Source organism: Helicoverpa armigera, chromosome 14, assembly GCF_030705265.1.
Source record: "Helicoverpa armigera isolate CAAS_96S chromosome 14, ASM3070526v1, whole genome shotgun sequence".
In the NCBI taxonomy this organism is placed as follows: Eukaryota; Metazoa; Arthropoda; class Insecta; order Lepidoptera; family Noctuidae; genus Helicoverpa; species Helicoverpa armigera.
In genome coordinates, this window is record NC_087133.1 from 9,529,463 (window position 1) to 9,543,617 (window position 14,155).

General features: G+C 32.4%; 1 protein-coding gene across 1 annotated transcript in view; it reads right to left on the reverse strand.

Annotated features, from left to right (window-relative positions):
- Positions 1-14,155, reverse strand: part of LOC110373318 (uncharacterized) — a 35,553-nt gene continuing 21,398 nt past the window's right edge. Inside the window, exons 3-5 of the mRNA XM_021330558.3 lie at positions 10,232-10,351; positions 6,961-7,009; positions 1-519 (exon numbers count right to left, since the gene is read on the reverse strand). Coding sequence (XP_021186233.1) covers positions 475-519; positions 6,961-7,009; positions 10,232-10,351 — 214 coding nt within the window. The 3' untranslated portion in view covers positions 1-474. The remainder of the gene's footprint in view (positions 520-6,960; positions 7,010-10,231; positions 10,352-14,155) is intronic.

Sequence of the window (14,155 nt, forward strand, 5' to 3'; positions counted from 1 at the left end):
TTTAATATTACATTTTATCAATTGCTTTTATTCATAACATTACAATGATATTTGATCCGTAAAGGTACATTGTTATTTTGAATTTCTATGATTTAATGACTCTTAAGTTAGGAAGAATGCAAAATGGGTATCATTTAAATATGTAAATACAATAAGGTACAATACCGTCAACTATACATTTACTCGAAATCGGAATAAAAAATACAATAAATTTTACAATTCAATAAATAATAATAAACTATTCAATAAATAAATAAATGAATAACCAATTCAATAAATTCGAATTACAAAAATAAAATCGGATCAGTCGAAACGCAAACTCGCGAGTCTGTATGTGAAATGGGGTATAACGTACACGTTAAAGGATAGATTTACTTGGAATGTGGTACTTAAACGTTAGAACTGTAACAGTAATCACGAACATTGATTTAAATGACATGGTTATTTAAATGGATCCCGCGACTGTTGCACTCCTCATCTCCTTCTGGCGTACGACAGCCAGGCAGGTAAGTCCGGCTTCTGAAATGAAAATTCAAAGCTTAATTTCAAAAATTCCAAACTGCAAAAAAGGTCTACAATAGGGGCTAGTTATAGACCCTATTATTATTGACTTAACTTTTTATAAAAGACTTCTCTGTAAGTTATACGAGACTCAATTACTTTTGCAATAAAACTTTTATCGAAACAAATTTTAAATTATTGTTGCATCTAATCTAAAAGATGTAATCTGAAGCAATCAACAACTTTAATAATTTACTACAAATAGTTTACTTCAATAAATATAATATTTATTTTACCAATTAATACAACTATAATCTAATTCATATTTCATACATTTATTATTTTATTAATCGTTTTATCCAACGTTCTCTATTGTAATGAATCTATTAAACTCTATAATAATATTAGCGTGAAACAATTTAGATTTAACGACCAATACCGCAGCTTTATTGAAATTCAATAATAATTTCAAACCTCTACTATTGTTTGCATAACAGATAAAATATATGAATTAGGTACTAAAAACGGCCGCAGTCTAGAATATAAATGTATGATCTCTTTTTGTACAAAAACTTCGATTTTATGACCATTTTATTGCTTGATAATTTATTATTCAGTCGAAATTTCAAAGAAAGAAAATATGCAGGTATCTTCTTTTCAGGTGAACTGTAGGTTTATTAACAAGGCCCAGTGTCGGAGTTTTCTAAAATCCGCCGGACGGTCTCTTACATGGAATTTTAACAAGGACTGTTACTGGGTGGTGGAACTTATGTGCTTTCCATGTACTCAATTTCTGACAACTCACTAAGGGAATCGAAGCAGGGACCCCGAGCATGGAAAGTTCGGCTTAATATTTAATAGACGGTACCTGTCCAAACATGTAAAAGTGACATTTTCGTTACGAAACTTTATTTATACATATAATTTTGATAAGTTCAGTTCAATCGACATTTAATCAAATGCACTTGTAATAAGTCAGTAATCAGCTAAAGGCTTATGATAGGTCATTTGGTTGCTTATAACCTCAGATGACCCCTATTCAAATGTCAACCGTATTCGTGTCATCTGTTTCTATAATTAAAACCTAATATTTTTAAACTGATATTTTTATATCCTTAATTTGGTTTATGGATTTGACTATCACAACCTATTAGTTTAATGAATGAAAATATTAACATTACGGAAGTAATAATATTTACCTAGAACGAATCTATTAGAAGTCTAATCACTAAAATTAAAATAAAAAGTAATATTCACTTTGATACACTTATCGTCAATTTAATTAAATTTCTTGTCCCGTCCGTTCACGTACCTGTAATAGCTTGTCATCTATTTTAATAAATAGGTACAACTTAAGTTGATTGGTACAGCTGGTAGGTACATATTAAGTGATAAGAGTTCATACCTAGGCTTTTGCCAAATTAGCGGCTTTAAAATGAGAACTAGTGCTGACTCAAATATTTTTTTCATACACACTGGTACATATTTATATACTTCTCGAGAAATAAAGATTTCAAAATATATTAATATGCTTTAGACGTATATAAAAGTTTACTTTGTAGCTTTTACATAACGATATGCTTCATTATGTTTTTTTAGTAAAATTGCGTAAAACCTTCTTCAAACTTTCACACTAACCAAAATACTAACACGCATCTACTCAATGCAAATAAAATCTCATAACCTAATAAAATCCACACTGAAAAGCAATATTGTCATATAATGTATATTCTTCAAAGGAATAACCGCATAAAATCCTACTTTCAACGATTGCACTATAAAAGGATATTGAATTGAAATACGAAATGATTTTATTTTCATATCAAAAAGTACTTTGATATCCATTATTGAAATCTTTTGTGACTTCTGTTTTGCTTTTGAAAATAGGAATTTAATGTAATGAGAAATGGTAATGGATTATCTCATAAACGCCTCTGTATGTATTCAGTTGTATATGAAAATGAAATGAAAATGAATGCCAATAAAACTTCATTGTACATAATATTAGTTGTTTGGTTTTCTATTTCCACTTTTATATATTAGGTGCTTTTCTACCCCATAGAACACAGCACACAGTATGATTTACTAGCTTCTGCCAGTGGTTTCACCCGCATCCCGTGGGAACTACTTCCCGCACCGGGATAAAAAGTAGCCTATAGCCTTCCTCGATAAATGGGCTATCTAACACTGAAAGAAATTTTCAAATCGGACCAGTAATTCCTGAGATTAGCGCGTTCAAACAAACAAACAAACTCTTCAGCTTTATAATATTGGTATAGATGAAAAATGAGAACTAAAGAATAATATCTACCTAAGAAAAGCCAGCTTCGCAGAAAGCCCAATTTTTTAAACAAACTCTCAGCTTTTCCATCCTCTCAAAGCTCTAATGTATAAATACCTAATTTTATAACACCTCTCACCCGTACAAGCACACTGCAGACTAAATATTCGGCCGACAGTGGCCCAATAGTTGAAAAAAAATTTATGAAAAATCATTGATTCTATCGAAGTTTTAGTCGGTCTTATACCGTCCTTATACCTGATCATTGTAATGTGCGTACTAAAGTTGACGTCGATAGCGATTTAGGCTCGGTTCATATCTGACGGAAAATGCGTTTAGCGTATCGTAAATGTATGATCGACGCTCTGACATCATGGTTTTGTATGAACGATTTAATGTTTTATCGTACAATTGTCTGTTCTGGCTTTACGCGACCGATAATACGCGACGCATAATTATGCACCGTCAGATATGAACCTTCCTCATGAGCCCAAACAATTGTTGGCCGACTAAAAGTTTCTAGTGTACTCTAAGTACTTACATAATATTTACACGACAGTCCTGTTTGTTTAGGCCTCATTATTAATTCAGAGAGCAACACCAAAGGTCAAAATGATCAAAAGAAACCGAAGCACAATTTAACTATTAGGACTTAATTAATAAATTATGTTTCGCGATAAACAGGCTTTTAAATTTAATTTCTGAGGACACTTTGGAGTTTTAAGTAGAATATTTGAGCTTGTACTGTGTAATTTATTTTAATTAATCAGTCATACTCGTATCTAAATAGTTATTTATAAAAATATATTAGAATAGTAGAGGCCGCCCTAAGACCAGATGGCGGGACGTGGTGTCAAAAGATATGAAGGAGTGCCAGGTGTCCGAGAACGATGTCGTAGATAGAGCGAAGTGGAGAAGAAAAATCAGGAAAGCTGACCCTACCACCATGTGGGATAAATAGCTAGAAAGAGAGAGATATTAGAATAGTAAAATTACTTTGTGAAATGATGTAGTATAATAATATGGTTTAAACCCAATTACACCCTGACTAGTGATCAATACACACACATATATTTTACATATATTAATTGCTTACATAAAAATCACTCTTTACAAAAAGTAATTCCAAGACACAGACCAAGCGATACTGATAAGTTAAAGTGAAAAACTTTCTACTAGAAATAGTATCAAAATAGTACATCCAAAATGCTACGTCCATTAGAAATTACCCGAATTCCTTTTTTCTGCGAATAACAGAGCAGCATAATAGGTACAGTCGAGTGCCAAACTTTATCAACACGAGTGTACTTCAAATGATTGGACCTTATAAGGTTACAGGGACCATAAGTGATTTAGGATACACTTGAGTTCGGCATTATCCTTTTTGATGTGAGATAACATACACTCCATGTTTGGTATAATTGATATTTTTTGAAGACATCGTGGGAGTATGGGAGGAATAGACAAAACAAGGCTGCTATGTCTAGTTTTTTTAAACAATATCTGGATGACCTGTGTATCGGGCTTGTTGAATTGAAAATATTTTCTTATCATTCTTACGTCGAAAATCAACATAAATTATTATGAATAGTTCAATATTTTTATGTAAGTAAATCATTTTATATATTATTGATTTAACTAATAAAATTCACAAAAAAATATTTGAATGAATAATTTATAAAATAGTGAACGTCAAAACCCTGCATCTATAACAGAAAGGATGACTCTTTTATACTCTCGAACTTATTTATGACGTTCGTAGTCCCTAGTCGCTCTCAACAACTCAACACCCACGAAAAGGGACATTCAATTCAATGTCTTTTAATATTTACGGAAGATAAATAAACTGCAGTAATCCTATGAATAAACCCACGTAGACTTTAGTCCACCTACAACCGATTGATATAGGACAACTAAAGGATCGAGAGGCGTGGAAACTAAATGGGTGGACCTTTGCCCAGCCGTGGGACAGATCGGAAAAAGAAAAAACACACTTTAAATTCTATACCTACTGTCGTTGAATAGCAATTTTTGTGGCCTGATTTTCAAAAAGTGTAGGTATATCTCCATTCCAATAGGGTTATTACTTATTTCTATCTAGACTGAAATTCTAAAATTATACTAATAACCTTTCATAAAAAGCGAGCTTAGATTAACGAGTGCCTAAAATAAAATTATTCAGCCATTCATCTTCCTACACAAAATAAATGGTAAAACCGCTCCGTTCTGTTGCAAATTACTAAACAATTAATGTATAAAGCCATTAAAATTTTTTATCCTATTGGAGAACAGCATTTGTTGCGTTAATCATTTGTTTGACGGATTTTCAATCGCTCGTTAAATTCAAGTGAAAATACTTTTAGAGAAAACAAATTAGAATTTGAATAACCATTTTTTTGTAATACTATCCTGTCGAAAGATGATTATAGTAAGAATTATTTATTGGTTTTATAAATTACAAAACTAATTTTTAATTTAACGACTTGGTTACTGTCAAAAATATCTATAGGATTATACAATTATTTTTATAATATTAATCTGTGTCTATCTTCTAGCACAGAATAAAAAAGGAATGCAAACCATTTAAAATATCTGACCATCGAACTAGGAATTTAATTTAAAAGTCTTCCTGGAAACTGGACTTTTTGCTGGTTAAAGCTAAAAAAGCAGTGAAGATAAGCTGTTCAATGTAAGCTTCATAGAATAGTCTATTAATGTGTGGATTAAACCGTTTCTCGGAAGATCAATATTATTCTTCATATTAGATATAATATTATATTAGAAAAGGGGATAAAACGTCGGTTAGGTACTTGTTGGACTTAAAAAAATGCACTACCTATAATGATAACGCATATTATGGGAGTGTAATCTGTATTTTGATATACATAATTATTTGGTCTGCGAACAAAATATCAGTAATCATTTTTTTTCTTACACGAAGGACTTACTTACTCCACTGGGTAACGTAGACTGTCCTACTAACGAACCTTTTCGAACAATCTACCTATTTTCTATCAGGAATAAACTGGTCACAAAAATCTATGACTGTTCTATATTTATTGTTCTATATTTAAATAAATACCTAATTCCTAAAACAATTCTAACACATGGTTTCCGTAAATAATTTTCCTACAAAGGAGATTCTATTACCATTACTAACACGTGCCTACCTATTGTAATATGTGTATGTTTGTTTACACAACGGTACGCAACGATGAACATATTAGCGGGAACGATAAACGGCAGATAAACACCGATATTGGCTGTTTCTGTTCATTTGTAGGTAATGTGATAAAGGTGTTTGAAAGTTTGTTCGTTAGTTTGTCGGGAGAATTGGACTTGAAGCATTATTTTGGACTACTTATTATACTAACTTAACACTCAATCCTAAGCGCGAGAAGAGGCTTGTGCCCAGTGCCCGGTTAGACTGGAAGCCGACCCCAACATAGTTGGGAAAAGGCAAGGAGGATGATGAGGACAGCAAGCATTAACTATGTCCTTTCTTAGACTCTCAGTTTACCAAATTAATTAAATAATTTTTATTCTAAAAATAAAACTTTTATAATCTGCCGACTCTAAGGTCGCCTATTAGCTTTTTTCGTGATTTTGCTTTGAAGTTCTTTACTAATTACGTGTGAGTTACCAAACTTCTAATCAAGGTAGTTAATTAATAAAATGAATTAAGAATCAAAGTCCTTAATTTAGTCCTGAAAGTCCTGTAAACCATAAATAATGGAGGTGTCTTTGTCAACGCAGATAATTATTTAGAACAAATTTTTAAACTGCCAGCAAGGAAATTATATATACTCTTAACTTTAAATATTCACGGCAAATACTATAAAGTAATACAATTAAATACAAGATCAGCTGAATTTAATCTTTGACTTTGTATAAATTGCTCATTTCTCACATAATTATTATCATGTATCAATTATAACTTGTAGAATTTAACTTTCCGGAAACAATTGGTTATTGTCACAACACCTACTAATTGACACATTTCTATGAGGTGTCAAAACTCGATTCCCTATAGATTTCTTATGACAATAACGTATTGTAACGGAACTAATTAACTCACTCACTCAATTGCCCGAATATTTCGATTTTATTTTCAGGTGTATAAAATGAATAATGAGAAAGTTGTACCTATGCAGAATTTGAGTTTTCAGTAAACTTACCTCGAGATCCTTAGCCCAGTTCGTGTAGGCATCAGAGCGTTTGCCAAACCTGCAACAAAAATTAAAAGGTTTCAATAATGTTCTAAACAAATGAAATATTTATTGCAAATAAACACTTCATTTTCAGTTTTTCAATAGTATTATTAGACACTCTTAGAAACATTGTTCTAAAATCTGTTACACAAAACAGACCACTCGACGATTTAACATTAAATTCCTACCTCTGAACTTAGCCGAATACCGTAAGATCTGTCAATCAATACCGAAAGCAAAATGACGATATCAAAGACATAACTCACTTTCAAATCAAATTCGGAATGATGACAAAAGACCTTCGAAATTCAGTTTTGTATTTCGAACGATTGTTCATGCGATTCAATTTTTTTTTTAAATTGAAAACTGCCAGTGAGGTAAAGGTTAAGACGAAAAAGTATTTATTCAAAAATCTGTGTCACGTCCTAACACAATTTATTGGTATTTGTAGCTTCCTTACGTTATTCTAATTTGTATCTCTTACACTTTTTTTCAGAAGTCTCCTTTGATCTCGATAACTGTTCTAACGATCTACATAGCTTCTAGTCTCAAAGCTGTTAACGTAAGTATAATAATTTCCACTCACAGTCGTACTTGTAAAAAGTACTTATCATGAAAATGTATTTATCTCAAAGATGTAACACTTGAGATAAAAAATATGAGCCCTAACTCTGAGTGGGAAGTCATAGTATTCGTAAATAAAATTTTGTTTAATAAAACTAGGCTTAAAATCGATCGCCAAAACGCCGTGAAGAACAATTATTTTGCCATGCAAATTGCTAGCTTTCAGTTGATGAAAAAATAATCTTTCTCTATTGCATGACTTGGCAAAATGTTTTTTAGATACCGTGCCATTATATCTTAAAAGGCATAAAAACTTAGTATTAACTGTTCTTATATAAAACAAAAACCTTTCCTAACCTTATCCTATATAAACTGTTGCATGAACACACAAAAAAAAGATCATAAAATACGCGATGCATTTAACGCGTAAACCCGCGAACAAAGCGAAGCTCGAACAAAATATCCGAATAATGCAAAAACCGCATTGTTTATCCAGGTATAGTTTATTAACGTACCCTTTACTCGTTATTTCACGTCACTTTAATCCCTGTCCGAAACAGAATTTAACATTTACACTGCAATTTTGACTCTGGCAACTACTCTTTGATAGCTCGGAGCGTGTTTTTTATTTTGATTGACGTTTTGAGTTTTGAATTCTGAATACATGCAATTACGTGGATCAATCACGTAGAAAAGTATACGGGGACCCGTGGGTGTTTTTGTTCTTATTTTGAACACCATTTGACAGATGATCCGTACTCGTATTTTACTGGCTAGTAAGTTTTTAGGTAGTTTATTTTTGAATAAGTAGAAGTTTATTCTGTTAGTTGTAACCTGTGTAATAATAAATTGGAAGTGGCGTTTGAATTAGAAGAGTAGAGTTTGCTGAAGTTGCATCGGTGATATTTTAAACGTAATTTTATTTGAGTTTTCAGAGTGCAGTGAGTAAAAATCTTATTATATCCCTTATGCTTTTTGGGCTTTTCTCAGGCATAATAATGTTTCACTACTTGCTATTTTCGCTTTGCTATGACAGCGTCTTTATTCTTTGAATACCAAGTACCGAATATAGTGATGTAGTCGCAAAAAGTTATATAAATGTATCGATATTCTAAAATAAATTTATATATTTCTTCGATATAATTTATACAAATTGAGTCTATTAATTTTCTGCTTAGATACCTTGTCCATTTCAAAGACCAAAAAAAATATATAAAACATTTTTGTATTTCAGTCACCATTTTCCATTGGCCTATGCCGAAATATTACTATATCCCTTAAATTGGCAGCGTACTCCACCAAAGACATTAACTTTTTTTAAATTTATTGAGGTACTTATTTAAAAAAAAATACAATTTATTATTATTTTTGGCTTGCAATTATTGTATATTTTGTTAGAAAAAATATTTGAATGTGGTTCCATTGAAAAATAGCTGTCAAATTCAAAATGTTTTTGGAGCTGTCTGGCGTATCTGCGTCACGGGTAAGTTTTGTGTGTTTTTCTACATTTTTTTGGATGGGACTTGTGGTTATTTGTTTTTAAATAGCATAGGAACATTATAAATGATATCAATCATTCGTAATTTTGCGTGTAAATAATGTAATCGCAATTTTATAAGTTCATAACTTTGTATGTACTCCCTGAATACCGTTGCCAAGTACGTAGTGAAGTCCACAACATAAACTTTGGTATACACGAAGTACATTGCCTATTACTTAGAAATGCAAACTACCCTTGTTTTATTGGTTTTTATGCAAAATGACTTCAGTTGTGTCGTGAATTGTATGTCATACAGCATGTTCTTTTTCATTTTCAGCAGTGCTTGAACCTGACACGACCTGATTTAGCAGATATGCTTATATCTTTGTACCGAGCTTTGTACAAGAGCCGACTTGAAAGGGGTCCGGTACATGGTGGTATTTGGGTAGGTGAAGGAGAAAATAATTCAGAAACCTACAGCTGAACGGCCGGTGGACAATATCAGAAAATGCTGTCAGACATTTTTCCAGAAATAGCAGATAAGCAATCACGCTGTAGGTTTTGCAAAGATAGAAGAACTAAAGTTTTTTGCTTGAAATGCAATGTGCTCCTGTGTTTTATGGCAGGAGAAAGTAACAAAAGAAAGTGCTTCCGCTAATCTCACACGCAATAAATGCATATTATGTAGTTTGATAAGAATTATGATTAATAAACTGAAGATTTTACTAAAATGTGTTTTATTCATATTTTGGCAACGTACTCCACGTAGTACGAACAGAAGAACCCCTATAGTTGGCAACGTACTCCCCGGAGTACATAGATTTTCGCGAAAACTGTAATAGGTAGATTTTTTTTACAATTTTTTTCAGTCATCTGTCATCGTAATAAACCAGGAAATAACAAAAAATAATAAAATTTTTGTAGTAAATTGATTTGCCAATTTAAGGGATATTCCTATATTTTTATCCACCCACGCAATCATTAGCCAATCAGAGAAGTGGTAAAAAAAGTATTTATTATTTTCGGAAACCCGCCATAGAACTGTTCATTGATGATTATTGTTTTTCTATTCGGAAAAGGGCTTCGTTTCCCTCTAACATACAAATAATCAAGGGGGATAAGGCATGCAGGAAACATCGAAAACGAACGTGCGCAGAATTATCGATGATGGGAGGGAAACATCGATTATCGTACCTTGGTCGGGTGTGGTAGGAGTAAATGTTGTCTAATTTCTGCAGCACGAGGAGCCGCACAGCGCGATTTAACAAGTCTGGATCGACGCGGTCTTCGTCCGCAACGTCGCGGCGGTCAATCCTGCCAATATATCGATATCGATATAACAATCGTGCGAACAACACTACTCAACACGGCCAAGATACGATAGATTTTCCTTCCGTATCAAAGTGTTTTACTTATATTATATATTTACTTAGTTTTAATTCGTATTTATTCTAATTTTGGTTTATGAAAAATAATCTGTTTAAAAAGTAACTTATTCTTCGTTCGTGGGTACATGGGCGTTAATTCATTCACCGAGCGCTTTGCTACGCAAAGAAATAGTTGGGGATGATATATTTTTTTTTTTAACTCAACGCAATGATAAAACATTTGTCGCCTCTGACTCCGCCAACAGAATTCTGCGTTTGTACTTACTTATTGAAGAATTCAAGATTATTTTATTACACTCATATTTCTGTAATCTTCCTTCCAGGTTCCTTAGCCTTGCCTTATGCTAAAAACCACATAAAGTGATACGTACACAGTAATAAACTGTTGTCTACAAAGTTTTTCATACTTTTTATCATAAACTGTGGTTACTGTTACGAGTGTTTTTGAGGTTCCCATAAAGAATGAAAGCAGTATATGAATAATATATCAACATACTCTAAGTTATTAAGAAGTTGGAACAGTCTCGCGTTGTTTAATTGTGAAGGAATGAGAATGGTGAATGAGATGCAAGGCGTAACATTCTGTAGGAAGCAGATTTATTTTTCATATATCTCAGACTCAAAACTAAAGGATTTAAAAAAGGCCACAAATCATTATCACTTATTAAAAAACGATACAAAAAAATGCTAGCTACCAAAAGTGGATTTACTGTTCAAACTGTAGCAACTACTTCACTTACCCGAACCAAAATGTGCTTATAGCCTTACTTGAAAATTTTTAATATGCTATCTAACAATTTCCTTTTTATCCAACCAGTACGTTCCTGCAATTAGCGCGTTCAAGCAAACAAACTAATTCTACATCCTACAGCATATATAGAAAGTCTGTGTCTTCCAGGAATATCACATCCTACCAAGAACAAACTCATGAAGGAGATATCAATATATTCCGCGTCACAGACCACCACCACAACCGCGAACGATAAGTTATGATAACCCGATAATATCCTTAACAGTTCAACAAATCGCGTAATTAGCGCTACACTCGAACCGTTCATTATATTGTGCAACCAACCGTTAATATAAACACGGTTTAACTGACGATAGTTTATCTTAATCAAACACTTGACGCGTGGTGTCATCAGCCGTGGTGCAATATTTTTGCAAAAGGTCACACCGAGTTGGTTTTGCATTCGCTTCAGAAACCTTTGAGTTAATGTTTAGAAATATTAGAAGTCATGTTGTTGGCCCCTTTTGAATTGAGTATGTGAAACCTGTGTCGATAGTGTGTTAAAGCACATCTCTGGTCTTTCGGTATGTTTTCTTTTCATTTTCAGGTCATTCTCTTCGTCCATTCTTGTAATATCAAACCGGAAAATGACCGTTCTCCTAGAACGTACATCTTGTAGACGATTTTGTATGGTATATGCTATGTTAGTTTTTGGCTCATGTACTACCTAATTTCTTCAATCAGAGATATATTGAAAATCCATAAAATCAATTCTTATGAAAATGAAAATTGGTTTCCTTATATCCAACACATAGCCTTAATTTTAATTAGCAGCCTCATTAAAGTTTTCGCAATTACGAAACAGTTAATTATACTCTTAAAGCTGAATTTATGTAATTGCAATTTCGCGAATTGAGAAATCCCATTTTGATTGTATCGAATCCAAATTCTCTTAAATTTTCTGTGAAGTAGGTAGGTACTTTAACTATGAAGTTATTTTGGCTTTTATTTTCATAAAACTATTAATCAAATTGTTGGACTCCTTAGACTTATATTTGAAAGTACTAAAACTTAGTCAAAATCTACAGTTGTTTTAGCAGTTAAGGCAAACTTGATGAGACTGAATTTTAAGCGACCTACAATAGCTTTGGTATTGAACTAAAACAAAAATACTTAAATGTTAGTCTAATAAATTCATTCATCCGTCCATTCTAATGATCTGTGAAAGATCTTTGTACTGAATTCATCGTCAAATGATCTCGATTTCAAATGTGAAGCTGGGAACTTTTTTCTGTGGAACTTTTCCGTTGTCGCAGATTGGCAAACAAGGGCCAGTAAGACAAATCTCCAACCATGGGATTTCTGATGTATTTTAATATCGTAAAGTAATGATATTAAAAAATATCCGTGAGCGATGTCATGGATAAAGCGAAGTGGAGAAAATTAGGAAAGCTGACCCCACCATAATGGTTTAAACAGCAGGAAAAAAGTTTTAATAAAAATAATGTTTACGTGAAAAAAAACGTTACAGTGTTTTGTTTTTTCATTTTCACAGATAAACGAGTTATAAACGATACGGTTTCATGAATCATTTGATACTGTAGAGACTATATATTTGCATAACCTACGAACATTTTATTGATGCGGGACAACCAGTATTTGTATTTTTTATAAATCACGTTGGAACAATAGAATAAAAGTTTTACATAATATTGAAAAAGATGAAAAAGTGCAGGTAGAGTTGGAACTGATATGTACAATAGCGACGTTTTTTTCCTAATTAATTAGGTGCCTAAAGTAAGCTACTTAACCTACTTTATGATATGAATAAGAAGGGAGTGAATTTAACAGAGAAGAATGGAAGCGGAAAACTTATTGCGCCGACCATAAATTTAGTTGGAAATACAGCATTAAAAAGTAGAAGAAGCAAGTTCCTATGGTGAGTTTTTGGACGTAAAAGTGCAGGGACGCGAGTGAAACCGAGAACAGAAGCCAGTGTATAATAATAATAACTTTTTAGGTCGTAATTCATATGCGTGCCAAGTTACTAAAATCAATATTCCTCAGTATAAACTTAAGCTAAGTATAACAAGATTAGCCAATCACAACAATCTCTCGGTCGACCCAATATGTGTAAACGTGGTTACTGACGGGTGACAAGAATAAATTAAGGCAGCTAACTATGCACTTAAAATTATTAATTGTATAAGCTTGAAACAGATTTAGTGTTACTACGTGTCATATTCTAGATAATTGGTAGAAAGACGAAGACACAACTGAGATTAAGAACATAAATTGCGTTAACGATGATCATGAAAGAGTCAATTAAACAAACTATATTTATAAAAAAATTATGATAAAAAAGATAGTTAAATAATTTCATCAGCAGACAGCAATCAGGTACTTGAGAGATGAAATTACATACAAAAAGAATGTGCCTAAAGCAAAGTTTAAATTACAGCAAAAACGAAATAAAATTTAAATTCACACTATCCTTTAATTAGAAAACTCTCTGAATGCATTTTTGTTTCTATGAAACACTATAATTGTACAACCACAAAAGATCTGTCTGTAGATAAAACATTTTTATATGCAGAAACATAACTGATGTGAGTAATAAGCTTCTAACAGTACATTGTAAAAAAGTAAGTAAAGTCTGAAATCTACCTCATCGTAAACAATTTTAAACACGAGTAATAAGCCAAATTGGACATGAAGACTCTTTGACTAAGTATGAGCATCATCAATGTTTGACACGCGAATTTGTGATTACATCGGATTTTTAGTAGCGGCACTGATTAGTGGATAGTTACCACGTAACAGTGCTACTTCATTCAGTAAGTTCCCAATGTCTACTGCCTATTTCGGCTGGCTATATAATGTCGGGAGTTCTTTTATATATAAACCATATGGTTTATTGAAGAAGTCCGTAGGTATACCTAGTAGTTTTTAATAAAAACCGATTAATTTTTCAAATTATTTTGGGATTTGTAATTTTAG